The following is a 15,609-nucleotide window of genomic DNA, read 5'->3' on the forward strand; positions in this document are numbered from 1 at the left end:
CTGAGCTGTCAGGACAGAACTTGACATGGAGCTTGAACCCATGAACCGCGAGATCATGACCTGAGCTGAAATCAGATGCTTAACCGACTGAGCCACTCAGGCACCCCCATATGAAAATTTAAAAACTACTGTGTGGAGAAGGTCAGCTGAGTATGTGTGTGGAGGTAAGTTTATAATTATTGAGGAAGAAAAAGGACATACTATGAGTACATGATTTTTTTTTTTTTTTGAGAATGTGACTTGTAAAATGGATACAGATCAGCTAGAATAAGGATGTCTTAGTACCTTGAAGAAAGGAGAAACAGTGATCAATATTTAGGCTTACATTTTTAAAAAATAAGCCCTGAACAGTGATTTAGAGCGCGGTCATGTCCAAAGATGTTTTTCTCCTATAATTTATTTACATGTGATTTCTCTCTGCAATAATTTAATTACAATCAAAATGTATTACATCCTGCAAAGATAGACCATAATTTTACATCCAGCTTGAGGGGTAAGAAATGAGTTGACATGTTATTTTGCACCTTATGATAAACTGGCTACAAACCAGAGGAATACACACAGAATTATTTTTAAATGATTTGTACATATCATACACACTATTGCTTTTAGAGGAAATAGGTTTGTGGAAGAAATGGCCCACAAGATTCTCTGATTGATGTATCTAATAAGCATGACTTTCATACCTACCGCGTGCTGCGTGGCCATTTAGGGATTCAAAGACGAGTGAATCCGAGCTGCTGACACCAAGAGCTCACAGTCGGCTTGACAAAATATATAGTAAACATTAGAGAGCACAGAGTGCATTCAGGAGTTATGGACACTTAGCTGTGGCTGGGCTGGGGAGGAGGAAGGACCAAAGATGAAGCCGGGAAGGCCGGTAGGGCCTAGCTCTCCCAGGGCCTTAAATAGCATGCAAGGGAGGCAGACATTCGACATCACCCTGTAGACCAACACTTCTCAAACTTCAATATCCACAAGACACCCTTGGGGAGCTCGCTTAAAATGACAGTCAAGGGGTCTGGGCATCTGGGTAGCTCAGTGGGTTGAGCGTCCGACTCTTGATTTCTGCTCAGGTCATGATCTCAGCCTTCTCTCCTCAAACAGTCAGCCTTTGGAGATTGAAATCTCAACACCAGTTCGCCTCTGCCGGGGGGACTGAGTTCATCCCAGCCCGTGGTGGCTTCTGTCGCAGCCCTGCTCTGGGTCTCAAAGTGACAAGACTCTGTTATGTGGTGGCAGCAAAGGAATGGTGGACTGGAAACACAGAACAAGTTGTGGGACCTCCCAGGTGTGTTTCATTACTATTTTTGTGGGTTTTTTTTAGTTATTTTAAGTCATTTCTTAGTCCATCCTTCAAAACTGAACCAAGGTGATTAAGCTGGCCGTTTCTCCTGCCAGTGATAAACATCCAGCATAGGAAAACGCCAGCCTACAGCAATGAACACCGATGTGAATTTCCGCTGAGGCCGTCGGTCTTTGGGTCACTGTTGTATGAAAGTGTATGAATATAAACATATTCAGGGGCGCCTGGGTGTCTCAGTCGGTTAAGCATCTGACTCCGGCTCAGGTCATGATCTCTTGGTTTGTGAGTTTGAGCCCCGTGTTGGGCTCTCTGTTATCAGCACGGAGCCTGCTTTGGATTCTCTGTCCTCCTCTCTCTGCCCCTACTCCACTCATCTGTGCGCACATTCTCTCTCTCTCTCTCTGAAAAATAAACATTAAAAAATTATGGGTCGCCTGAGTGGCTCAGTTGAGCATCTGACTTCAGCTTGGGTCATGATCTCACATTCATTAGTTCGAGCCCCACACCCGGGCTCTGCACTGACAGCTTAGAGCCTGGAGCCTGCTTTAGACTCTGTGTCTCCCTCTCTCTCTCTCTCTCTGCCTCTCCCCCACTCCCACTCTGTCTCTCGATCTCTCTCTCTCTGAGAAATAAATAATCATTAAAAAAAAAATTGAAAACACTTACGAGCAGTGCTTCCTGAAATTCCTTTGTCTATTTACATAGCAAATAGACTTTACATTTGGACGTTTTTCCTAGTTTTGCATGTTTCATCAATGAGGTATGTAGAAATAGAATACACATGTTTTCTGTCCACAAGTAACATCGAGCCAACACCCATGTTGAAATGTGTTCAATAAAAGCATCTTCCTTTCCCAGGGTTGGACATAACCTAGACCAGCAAGGCCTGAAGTGGAAAATCGAAAGCTGCTGGGCTTCTTTTTTTTTTTTTTTTTTAATCTTTAGCCTTTTTACTACCGAGGCCACTTCCAGGAAAGGGATACTTTTGCTAGAAACTTAGCCTCCTAGGGGCACTTGGGTGGCTCAGTGGGTTGAGCATCTGACTTGGTTTCAGCTCAGGTCATGATCTCACGGTTCATGAATTCAAGCCCTGTATCAGGCTCTGCACTGGCAGTGTGGAGCCTGCTTGGGATTCTCTCTCTCCTTCTCTCTCTCTCTGCCCCTCCCCTACTCATTCTGTCTCTGTCTCTCTCAAGTAAATGAAAGAAAGAAAAACTTAACAGCTTCCTAAAGCCACTGTTCCCAAACACTATGCAAGAGACGATGCATTTATCAGCTTGAAGTTACCTTAAGATAATATATTCTCCCTGTTAGAAGGGGCCTTTTGAATTATTTAATATAGTGATTCCTAAACCTGGCTTCTAATCAAAATGGCCCACACAACTTTAAAAAAAAAAAAAAATTCTTGTCTTTACCATAGTCTTCTGAACTGAGTAAAAAGCTTTGGAAGTGAGTCCCACTATAGCCTTTTAATTTTTTTTAATTATTTTATTTTTAAGGAATTTCCTTACCCACTGGGGGGGCTTAAACTCACACAACCCAGAGATTGAGAGTGGCAGGCACCAGGGAACTGACCTGGGCTACCTGGTCCAGCTTCACACAGCCCTGATGTCCCAAAGTTCTCCAGGTGTCTCTCACAGCGATTCGTGTATTAGTGCCATCACTTAACCAGCGTTATTTGTCGTGCGTGCATGCTTCAAGCTTACAGCAGCCAGTTACTGGTGGAGCCACAGTGTGGCTAACGAGGGGTATGCGGGTAAGCCAGACCTAAATCTTCACCTGCTCCCTCTACAGCTACCTGACACAAAGGCTCGGCAAACACAAAAAGTGCAAGCGATTCACAAAGCACCTTCCAGGCAAGTCCTCCAGGCCTCACCTGCTTACTGATGCCCCCCATCCCCCAGGAGAAATTCTGGAGTCGCCACTCAATCTACTCACCTCTTTCCACAGAACAGCCCTTTATAGATCCGAACATGACAACTAGCCATTTTTTCCCTTGCCTCCTTTCCCGCCCTTCCCACCTCTGACCTTCTGCACGTGTGGCACCTTGAATGCACTCTGGTGTCCTGACAGTACAGATCACACTCGGGTCACCACCTCCCCCTCAATCTAGCGACCCAGCCCTCAGCAGCTGGGGAACCGACTTTGGAAAATTTTAATGTGTTGGCCTTGGCGTTTCCTGCTCCTCCGGGGGCACTCATTTGCCTGGAAGGGTTTAGACTGTTTCAGCACGGAGAAAGGGAAAAAAAGAGGAAGCTTTTGAGAGTGCAGCAAAACGAGAAGCAGAAAGTCAGCTTTTGTCACGTGGGACAGGGTTTTACAGATTTCTTAAAAGTGCAATGGAAATGTCAGGTCAGTGGTGGAGAGAACTTGGAAGTGAAGAAAGGAAAGGACCCGCCACCAATGAAGGGGGGGTAATTCTGTGGCCCCCAGCCCTGGGGGAGTATGGAAAGGATGAAAGGCACAGGCAGAGGAAGGGAGGTGTGTGGACGCCCAGTAGCACAGTCCAGACAGGCATGAACACGGGCTGACCACCTGCCAGTATTGCCCTTAGATCAAAGCCCTGCACTTTAGGGGACCCCAGTCCAAGACACCCCATAAAATGAGGAATTGGTGGGGCCCCCTTCTAGACAATGCTCCTGGTACCAGAGATCCAGGCCCTGCGTGGGCTTCTTCCCTGGGTCCTTTTTGGACTGTGCTGTTTGGGTGTGAACCCCCCAGGTCCAAGGTGTGATGGAAGGAAGCTTCTCAAGGTGTGGGAAGGGCCCTAGAAGGGGGAGATGAGGGCTGGTCATGGCCCGGGAACCCGGAGGAGGCCAAGATTTCTGAATCTGAGCCTGGAAGGCCAGGCTCATGTTCCGCCGAGGCAGGTGAGAGGGTGAGGGGGGTGAGGAAGGAGGCTGGGGGCACGTTGTGAGCAAAGAATTCCTGACTCGGACCGTGTGCCATATCAGACGGAGAGAGTACAGGTGGGCAGAGAGCCGTCCCCACATTCCCTCTTAGAAGAGGAGAAAGCTGGGACACCTGGCTGGCTTAGTCTATAGAGATGCGACTCTTGAACTTGAGACTGTGAGTTCAAGCCTCATGTTAGTCATAAAACCCACTTATAATGAATGAATGGAGGGATGGATAAATAAGAGGAGAAAGCGATGCTTATTCTGTGAATCAATGATTCACAATCATTCCCAATGATTGTAGGAAGCCACGGCTGGCCAACCAGCACACCAGGGAGAAAGCTTTGGATTTCTGTTCTCAAGACCAGCACTGCCACTGCCCAATCATGGCCTAGGGGTGGAAAATGAAGTTAACTATTGATGTGTGTTATTCACAGTTACTTGGTATGACCTGCTGTTTTTCCAAATCTGGCATTATATATGTGTGTCAACCAGGAAGATCATATTTCTCTAGTTTGATTTGTAACTCTTTAATATTTAGACATGTGGTAATGGGGTGGCCTTGTGCCCTGCTTCTTTGGGCACAGCCTAGACTGAGAGGCTGTAGTCCTAGGAGTAACACACCTAGTTTACCTCCACATCTGGCACCAAAATGGGAGGGGAGGGAGTTGGATAATACAAAATGGAGGCAGAGATTTGGGCATAAAGATCTAGGACCAGCCTGACAGCCAAGAGGCCGCGTGGTGGGACTCTGCCATCAGAAAGGCCACACTAGACCGGCAGGCACCTCAGGAGACGCCAGCAGAGGGACCCGATCAGAGCAGCAACCTGCAAAAAAGGCCCCATCAACCACCAGGAGGCACATATATCCAAGATGACAAGGAGCCGGGAGCCAGGAGCCAGGAGCCAGGAGCCAGAGAGAACCACCTGAGCAAAGACTGAAGCTAGTTGTTGCCAAATTTAAATGGCCCCACCCCTGGGCCTGCCCTACCCAAAGCAATCGGCAAATGAAGAGCGGGTCCATTTGAGAAACTGAAGGTTTTCTTTGCATATCTGAGCATTAACATTGGCAACCCTGTTACCGCAGAGACAGTATTACCTTTTTTGGGGTGGGGAGGAAGATCACATTGTTGAAACAGACTGCGCTTATTATGGACTAAAACCCCTACCTTTTTAATATTTAAATCTGCAAATACTTGTGGGGTTCTCATTTGCGTCTCCTGCCCAAGCTGCTTTTTCTACATCCGTGACTGGCTCTCAAATTTGACCTTGCATCACAGCCACTGAGAGGGCTTGTTGAAACACAGGTGGCTGGTCCTCCCCACACCCTCACCTCCATTTCTGACTCAGTAGGTAGGTCTCAAGTGGGGCCAGAGAATTTGCATTTCTAAAAGTTCCCAGATGATGTCAATGCTCCAGTCTGCAGACCACACATTTTGAAAACTACTGTCGTAAGCCTACGTTAATGGAGAGACATTATTCTGATTTCACCCTTTCAGACATGAACTGATTAGCATTGACTCATACAGCACCAATCAACAGCCCCACCCCACCCCTAAACCTAGCAAATCTTGTTTTCTACACGTGTTGTTTATCAACAAGGGAACACCAAAAATTTTTTTTTATTTTTTACTTTTTTTAAACGTTTATTTATTTTTGAGACAGAGAGAGACAGAGCATGAACGGGGGAGGGTCAGAGAGAGAGGGAGACACAGAATCTGAAACAGGCTCCGGGCTCTGAGCCGTCAGCACAGAGCCCGACGCGGGGCTCGAACTCACGGACCGAGAGATTGTGACCTGAGCCGAAGTCGGCTGCTTAACGGACTGAGCCACCCAGGCGCCCCACACCAAAATTTTTTTGTATGCAGAATGGAAAAACTTAAAGGTTGAAAATATCCAGTGCTGCAGAAGATAAGAGAAAGAGGTGCTCCAATACTCTGTTAGCAAGTTATGAATGGCTACCCTGTTTCTGGATGGCAATTTAACAGTAACTACCAATACTTTTTTTTTTCTTTCTTTCTTTTTTTTTTTTTTTTTTTTTTTTTTGGTGCTGATACCAATACTTTTTAAGTATACATCCTTTAATCCAGAAATATCCTGCTAGGAACCCCACAGACATACATATGACGTACAAAGAAGTGCTTGTAAGTTGGAAGTAACCAAATGTCCCTTAATGAGAAATAGTAAAATCAGTACCAAGAGTCATAAAAACAAAAGGTATTACCTGAACGATTCTTCTTCTCTGCCTATTTCTAGAATTTAACCACTGAATGTTTTTCTACATCATGTTCTGTAGCAGAAAAGAAGGTACTCTGTAGCAGAATATCGCTTGTGGATATTCTAGTGTGGAAGTCAGTTGCTGAAATCCAAATGCAAGATGAAAACCCATTAGCATTTGAGTAAGCTACTTCTGTGCTTTATCAAATTGATTCTTTCAGCGATTATTTTCTTCCAGTCCTCAGGGACTTCACAAAGCTCTACCCAACTCCCTGACTTCCTCATCTAGGATTACATCAGAGGAAAAGTGGCTTGGACTTCCTCCAGTGAATTTTACATGCCTTTCATGTTCCCACAGACACTTTGTAAAAACTTTTTGAAATGTTTAGAGACTCCTAATAGGTTGTGGGCTAAGTATGATGAGGCCCTGTGCACCCATAATGCACGGTCTATGTCAATGACATAGACCTGTGGGGCATTATCGGTTAACTCAAGAAATCCCACATACACTTTTAGTGGCGACCCTTAATTTAGTCAAAGCCTTCAGAGCCTCAGTGAAAAATTATTAGAACTGAAGATCTAGGGGGGCGCTTGGGTGGCTCAATTGGTTAAGTGTCCAACTTCAGCTCAGATCATGATCTCATGGTTTGTGGGTTCGAGCCCCGTGTCGGGCTCTGTGCTAACAGCTTGGAGCCTGGAGCCTGCTTCAGATTCTGTGTCTCCCTCTCTCTCTCTCTGCCCCTCTCTGGCTCACTCTCTGTCTCCCTCGCTCTCAAAAATAAAATAAATGTTAAAAAAAAATGCAAGAAAAAAAAAAAAAACAGAACTGAAGATCTAGAAAAAAGTGAAAAGGGGCAAAAAGACGAATATGTTAAAGAAGTGCCATGATCAAAGAAAAGCCCTATCCTGGGGACAGAAAGTGTGCACTGTATTCTGGATACAGAACGACCACAGACTTTTATATTAGAAAACACATTACATCTATCTCTGTCTTGCGTATCTGTATTAATATATACACATGCACGATGTGTTCTAGAGATATGTTCTTATCTAAGAATATAGTACGGGGGGGGGGCACTGGGTGGCTCAGTCGGTTGGGCATCTGACTCTTGGTTTTGGCTTAAGTCACAATCTCACGGATTGTGAGTTTGAGCCTCGTTATCAGGCTCCGCTCGGATATCACGGAGCCTGCCTGGGATTCTCTCTCTCACTCCCTGCCCCTCCTCTGCACTCTCAAAACAAATAAAACTTAAAAAATTAAAAAAAAAAAAGAATACGGCACATACATGACCTTGCGTGAGTTCCTCTGTCTTTGGTCCTCAGATTTATAATTTGTAAAATGAGGGTGAGGGACTAAGCCTCTATGATCTTTTCCAATGCCGCAATTCTGAGTTACAAGATGGTTATTTTATTGTCAGAAGATAATTTTCTGATACTTAAAATCTCAGCTTCAAGGTACGAGTGTGCACCAATATGGTCTTTGAAAACAATGTCTTTTTTGCAAAAGCCATCAGAATTTAAAATGTGCATAGTCTTTGCCCCAGCCATTCCACATCTTTAAGCTTACAGAGTCACCCCAGGAGAGGGCACCTGGGTGGTCAGTCAGTTAAGGGTCCCACTCTGGATTTTGGCTCAGGTGATGATCTTGTGGTTCGTGGGTTTGAGCTCCATGTCGGGCTCTGAGCCTAGAGCCTGCTTTGGATTCCACGTCGCCCTCTCTCCTGGCCCCTCTCCCACTCGCACTCTCTCTCTCAAAAATAAACATTAAAAAAAAATTCAAAAATTAAAATTAAAATTAATCTTCTCTGGGGGGCCTGTCTGGCTCAGTCTGTAGAGGGTGCAACCTCTTGACCCTGGGGTTGTGAGTTCAAGCCCCACATTAGGTGTAAAGATTAAAAATAAAATCTTTAAAAAATAAAAATAAAAAAAAATTAAAGTTCATCTTCTCACGGATTTCAGATGCTGCTTTTATTGTATTGCTACCATTGGGTCTATTCTTGGAATTTCTCTTCTGTCCCACTGGACCTCCAATTCCTGGGCTGATACCAAACTTTTAACAAGGGAGGATTTAAAAGTGTGTTTTAATGTCTGGTAGGGCTAGTTCCCTCTCGTTCTTCTTTGTAGTTTCCATAGCTTTTCTTGTATGCTCTCTCAAATAGAAGCAAACATAATTTTCCTTGGGAGAAAAGCATGTTTTCATGTTGAGTCTTCCTATCTAAGGATAGGATACATCTTTTCAACTGTTAAAGTCTAATTTTCTATCAAGAGTTTATTTTTTAAAAGTTTTCCTTAATGCGGCACCTGGTTGGCTTGGTCGGGAGAGCATGCGATCTCAGGGTCGTGAGTTTGAGCCCCGTGTTGGGCTTAGAGAGTCCAAAAAAAAAAAAAAAAACAAACATAATAATAATAAAGTTTACATGTTTTTCTTTTTGTAATTACAAAAGGGATCTTCAAGTACACCTCCTAACTAGTTCAGGTTTGTATATATATGAAATCTTTTATCCTTTTTAGTAAACATTTTTATTGAACTGTAATTATACATACAGAAAAGTGCACAAACCGTAAGTGTATGTATCATAAAGCGAATGCACTTATGTAACCAGCACCTGAACGAAACAGAACGTTACCAGCACCATAGAGGCGGCCTCATACTCTTCTAGGCCTCGTTGAGCTGAAGAAGCCAGGTGAAAAATAATGTATACGATTCCACTTCCATAAAGCTTAAAAACAGACAAAACTAATTGATGGTGATTTAAGTCATGATAGTGCTTACCTTTGGAGGGGGAGGTGGTGACTGAAACGGGGTGCTGATTTTTGACACCCATAAGTTTTGCCTGTTTTGAACTTCATTTAAATGGATCCAGAGTTAGATACTCTTTTGAGTCTGGTGAGCACTTATATATATTCATGAGTTTTGAATGTGTATTTGTATGTAATTGCTACTTTACTAAGTTCTCTTAGAGCATTTCAACAAACTTCTTTCAGTTTTCCAGATATAAATGCGTATCTGCAATTCTTTTCCATGAAATTCATGTGGCTTTTGTCAAACTGCACTGGCTAAAATCAACACAATGCTAAGTGGCAGAGAGAGGTAGGGGCACGTCTTGTTCTCGACTTTCAGTGGAAAGCTTCTTTTGTTTTGAGGTTAAGGTGCTGTCTTTTGGGCAGAGGTACAATGTTAATGAATTACTCATCGATTTCTGTTTATTGAGTACATTCAGCATGAATTGAATGCTCAATTCTATCAAATGCCTTTCCGGAAAAATGGAGAAAAAATGATTTTCTCCTTAACTCTTTTAATACAATGAATAGTAACAGTCTACTATTGAATTACCCTTGCATTCCTGTAATAAACCCAACTTTGTTATGATGTATTTTTTCTTGAAAGTGCTTTGGGGTTATTGGCTAATACACTGTTAAAGTTTTTGCATTGATATTTGTTTGTGAGTGGTCTATAATTTTCTCTTTGGTATGGTCTTTGTCAAGTTTTGGAAACAATGCTATTATATTTGCTTTACAAAATGAATTTACAAGTCTTTAAATTTTTTTTTTTTTCTTTGGCACTTTGAGGCTCAAGATTCTTTTTCTAGCTTCTGGAATTGTATAAACGCCAGGATTATTTCATCTTAAGGTTTGGTAGAAATCCCTTGAAATAATCAAGACCCAACACTTTTTTTGGTAAGGAGTCCTCTATTAGTTTCTTCTATGATAATTGATTTAAATTTCTGTATCTACAAGGTAAACCCTGGCAATTTCAATTTGCATTTTTCTAAGAAAAGTTAGTCTTCTGATTGTATAAAATTATTTAAAGTAGTCTTAGAATTTTGAAATTTCTCCTGTTTTATGGTTATTTCTCCCATGTCATTTCAACCTTTTGTTCTTGAATAGGTTAGGTGGTGGTAATTTTCCTCTCTCCCTTTTACAAATTCCTTTCTTCTGTTTTCTTTTGGTTTGCTTTTCTGCTCCAAGTTTTTAAGATTTAATTTTCAGCTTCTTCCATTTTTAATGCTACAGTTCTAACTACTATAAATTTCCTGTCCTAACTGCTTTTTAAAAGAAGTATATTGAAGTGTTCATCAGCCCTGTGGTCATGTCTTTCTGGTGTGCTTGCCCTGTTTATTCTTATTTCGTCTTTGGAGGAGATTCGATTGTAATCCTTCTCACAGTTTTTGTTGTTTGAAGTTTTCCTGTACTTTTTCAGGAGAGAGGAGTGCTCTAGGATTTTTCTTAGCTCCTGTCCTAAAGCTTCTTGTTCATTCTGAGAAAGTAATCGACAGGACATCACCAGTGACATTCCTTCTCAACGCTGACCTGGACTTTCTCTTTTCCTTGTCCTCTCATACCTGTCCTGTCCAGCTGAAATCCTACTTTCAGCAGTTTCTCCCTGTGCCAGGCTTTGTGTCATCAGTTCTGAGACATATACAGCCCCGGGGCCCAGCTCACTACGTTGCTGGCACACCCACCGGTGGAGGGAACCTGTAGGAGCCTGGCCAGTCTCTGCTTCTGGTGACAGGCCCCCTGCCAGGCTGCCAAGAAACCGTGCTGTCAGCAAATAGCTGCCTACTTTCCCCTTCCCCACAGGCAGACGCCGAAACTATCTGTCGGTCAGTGGTCTGTCCTTCCTTGCTTGCCTCACTCTTGAGGGTCATGGGGACAACTGTCATCTAGTTTTGTAGAACGGGGTCTGGGGCTATCCTGGTTACCCTGTATTCTTATGCTAAAGCTCAGAAAGTACACTATTGCTGTCATCTTCCTGGAGCTTAACCCCTGTGAAAGCTCTATTACAGAAGAGATTTCAGTAACAATCATTTTATGATGGTTGTGACAGAAATTATACTTAGAAATTTACTGGATTTCAGGTGCTATGCCAAACGCTTTATATGCATTATCTCATTTAATCCTTGAATAACCTCAGGAGTTAGTCCCCCCCACTCCCGGGTCCAAGATCATACTGCTGAACTGGCAGATCTGGGATTTAAACCCAACTCATCACACTCCAGAGCACCTCCTTAAACTGACTCTCAAATATTATCAGGTGCGACCATTTCCAAACTATCTACCACTGTAATCAAAACCTCTATGTGAACTGAAATTAAAGAATAGCTATTTCAAGATCTGATAAATACACACACACACACACACACACACACACACACACACACACACACACACACAGAGTATAGGTCAAATCTAAAGACACTGCAGATGATGAATAGGTTGAATGGTGTTGTGTGACCTGATGAATCTTGTTCTCCTGCAGATGCTCTAAACAAAGCTTCTACCAACATCTGAAAAATACCATACTCAGGGTAGGGGCAGAACACAGGGAACAGAGTTCTTGTGGACTTCCTCTTTCCCTGCTCATTGTAATAGCACTGCTAAGGAACAAAGCATATACGTGAAATATTACTTATCGCTTAGTTTATACTCTTCTTGTAAATAACTATTTAGAAACAGGAGTAGTTTCTCTGTAGGTTCACTGGGTTGTTTCGGTCGGCACGCCGCTATGGAAGGTAAACACCTACTGGGCCACAAGGTTTCACAAAAAAGCCCCATTCAGAATCATAATGTAATTTATAATCTTATGCTATTAAATTATACAAGGAGCTAGGAAATACTTCTTAATAGTTTTATGAAACACTTTTAAACTTGGACTTCCCTCACATTTACAAACACAGTTACCATTATTACTAACTTTCTTACCTTCTAACCACTGATGGCAATTCAGAAAAAGCAATCAGGGCTTTTTGTAACAGATCTAAAGCTGTATCATATATGCTATTTTAACTCCTAATGTTTAGGAAGTGACTTAGTTTGAGATGGGGATGTTTTAATTTGCCAGGATTTAAATAGTAGCAACTGAAATAACTCATCGAAAGATAACATCTCTTGTTAAGCTTATATTTTCCCCACAATCAGAAAATGGATTTTATTTCTAATTAAAAACATAATAAAGTTGACTTTGGCAAGGTGAGGTTTAAGACTAAACATGCCAACTACAAATGAATCATTTCTCCAAGCATATACCAGATTTCCCTTTGGAAGGACCATTATTTAAGAGTATTTCTCCCTCCAATTTAGGAAATAAATTAAAATTTAAATATTTTAATTCCTAAACAGTAATGCTAGTAATTTAGTTTTGGTACTGATAGTTGCAGAGTAATTCAACATTTATAATCCCCACGACTTTAACTTAAACCCAGCTTCTTTAGTGAAGAGATCTTCTCCATTTCGGTACTCGTCTCACATCTTTGAACGTCATTCAACAACAGTGATGGAAGTGATTTATTGATAAACTGGTCACAAATGAAGATGAGTTATTATGCCATTTCCTTTACAATTAGGTAGTTCAAAGAATGAAGAAAACAAAACTGAAAGAACAAAAGCGAAATCCCAGTCCTTAACCCCTAAAGAGAACGTTTCCCTTCCACTTACCTGAAAATATAAAAATATAAATGACCATGTATAGAGCTGCACCATTAAATCTACTTTAGTGGTTCTGGTTTTTTACTGAGATTTTTACTTATTTGCTTTGAAAAAATTAGAAAATTGTCAGTGTGAAATCAGAACCACTAACACACTAGAGGCAACAAACTAAAAAAAAAAATCTAAATGGCTAAAAATAACTCTGTTATAAAAGTACAAGTATAATTTACAATATCACATATTTCAGAAAAATAAACAAACCACTAGATTTCTTTCCTTCTAGATGACTGTTTGCTCCCCAGAAAGGAAAAGCAACTAATAATGAACTTAAAATCAAACCTGTTATTCACTCCAGCAACATCTAAATAAGTGACCCACATAGCACAAAACCTTCTCATTCACAATCACATACAGTTAAATTATTTTTTCCTTAGTTACATAATAGTCTTCTTAAATCAATGTCCACTTAGAAAAATTACTATATTAGTTAAGCCTATTCATCCTTGCTATGAAGTTAATTTCATTTATATAGGCCACGTACATTTACTGGCACACTTAATAAGACAAAATAAGTCATTCTTCTTTTTAAAAATTATGGAATCATCTGTTTTCAAAGAAGAATCCTAAATACTTCATTCATTAAAGCAATTTTTTACCATCAGCTGGCAAGCTTTTCAAATGATCACTAAGTGTTCACCCGCAGATTATCAACGCTCTGTGAACTGTAAACCTGTTCTGAAGATTTGTGTCCATTTTACAGTATGATACAATTCGCACTGAAGAGTTTTTTTTAAAAAGATAACCTACATACATACAGTTAATTTGCCCAAAGAACTTCTTAGAAATACAGTATAAACATTTAAGAACCACAACAGAGTCCGCTGTGGTTCAAACTTCAACAAAGATTTTCTTGAAACCCAGTCCAAAGGTTACTGGCTCAAGACCATATTCCAAAGTGACATCAGCACGCAATCTGACTGTGAGACTCTACCTCTTAAGAAAAGAGCACACTTGGTTATACATGGCTTTTAACCTTGAGCTACAGTTATGCTACAAACTCCCTGCTTCCCCCCCACCCCCCAAAGGAAGTCAGTCACGTGGAGATGTGCACATTCTCGGAACACTGTTTAGAGTCCTTGGTTTTCCAGCTCTGATGGAGATCTCGAAGGCGTTCAGAAGTCCGTGTGCTTACATTCAGGGCAGGATGAACTTTGCAAATTCCACTTTCCTCCATTAGTGACAGGCCACAGATCCCAAAGTATGCATGTAAAGCGTCTGAAAACAAAGCATTTTTTTTTATTTTAATCACAACAGGCATTCTTATTTGTATATGTTGCAAAGTATTACAGCGACATATCTATGAGCCCATAACAATTAAATTTAGAAAAATGTTAAATGCAGTTCTTTAAACACTGGCTTTCTCAATCTCTGAAAACACCAGTTAAAAAAAAAAAAAAAGATGACCAAAATCAGATATTTTATTCAAGAAAATACCACTAACAAAGGTAAAGAGTTCTCAAATGAGGAGGTGACACTCCCAACATCCTCTGTGATGAAAACACCAAGGAGAGGAGCCGTGCTACAAGACTTCTCACTTAGTGGGTTTTCCCTTTCACTTACTACAGAAAACAGAATCAAGGGGCTTTAACTGTGTATAATAAAAGGAAAAAATTTCCTTAAAAATGAAAATAACCCTGTGACTGTAAGTAGCAATACTCTTCCCTACTACGTTGTACCTCTGACATTTCCTAAACCAGTAAGTACTATCTCAATACTGTGTTCAGTGAAAGAAGCCTAAACAAAATAATCCGTTCTGGAATGCTGTACCATATTTAGTTTTCCTATTTAGGGGAATGTCAGTCATTCAAAAAATGTCTGACCTGACAGTAAAAACAAACTCACATTCTATGTGGTTATAAATACCATAACCTTTCTTTTATACTGGCCTCACTACTGGTGCCCATCTTTCAGGGGGCACTGGCCCTCTTCCATTCACGTGGCCACTGAAATCACATGGCTGTTGCCTGCTGGACAGCCTTATATGGACCCTGAAGAGCTCAGAGCTCTGCAGTTATGGGAATACTACAAAAAACACTTTGTAGCTGTCAAGCCATCATTTATGGCCTCAAGAGCTACGGATGTCCAAAAACACCTTCCCGACTCAAACTTTTGTCAAAAGAATTAAAGAGAATGTTTTACTAACATATCATTTACTTTTCAAAACAGGAATGACAGCTGTGCTCAAAGTTATCAGTGAAAAAGTTATTCTACTAACAGAGGCCCATATCAATCCTCTTTAATGTCTTTTCACAGACTGCTGAGGTTTCTTCTGGCTCGCTTTTCTCTAATTTTCAGACCACAAAAAATAAATCTGATTTCCCCTGTTCTATTTAATTTTCCTTATAGTTACTCTAAAAACTTGTCTAGAAAGGAGGAAACTTTTATGGTCTAAAAATGAGGGAACTTTTCTAGGGAAAAATGCAACTGAAAGAGAAACAAAATCCATCCAGAGTAACATAAAATAGGATCTTCTACTTTCCACGTAATATAAAAATAAAACATTTTTTTCTCAAAAAGATTTTTGTAAAAGCCAATGAATCAGCCCTTAATTGTTTCAAACCTCAAAGAGAAAAATTTTTTCAAACTTCCTGATCTGTATGTGTATTAAAGCATGTCAGATGCTGAAGTATATAGTTTCTTCATAATAAAAATTCATCCTTTTCTTCTGTAAATGTATATAAAATTGTTTCGTGTCAAATCTACTAA

General features: G+C 41.0%; 1 protein-coding gene across 1 annotated transcript in view; it reads right to left on the minus strand.

Moving 5' to 3' along the window:
• Positions 1-9,973: 9,973 nt before the first annotated feature.
• Positions 9,974-15,609, minus strand: part of PGGT1B (protein geranylgeranyltransferase type I subunit beta) — a 65,307-nt gene continuing 59,671 nt past the window's right edge. The window contains exon 9 of the mRNA XM_042933329.1: positions 9,974-14,118. Within this exon, the coding sequence (XP_042789263.1) occupies positions 13,937-14,118 (182 nt within the window). The 3' untranslated portion in view covers positions 9,974-13,936. The remainder of the gene's footprint in view (positions 14,119-15,609) is intronic.

This window comes from Panthera leo, chromosome A1 (genome assembly GCF_018350215.1).
Source record: "Panthera leo isolate Ple1 chromosome A1, P.leo_Ple1_pat1.1, whole genome shotgun sequence".
In the NCBI taxonomy this organism is placed as follows: Eukaryota; Metazoa; Chordata; class Mammalia; order Carnivora; family Felidae; genus Panthera; species Panthera leo.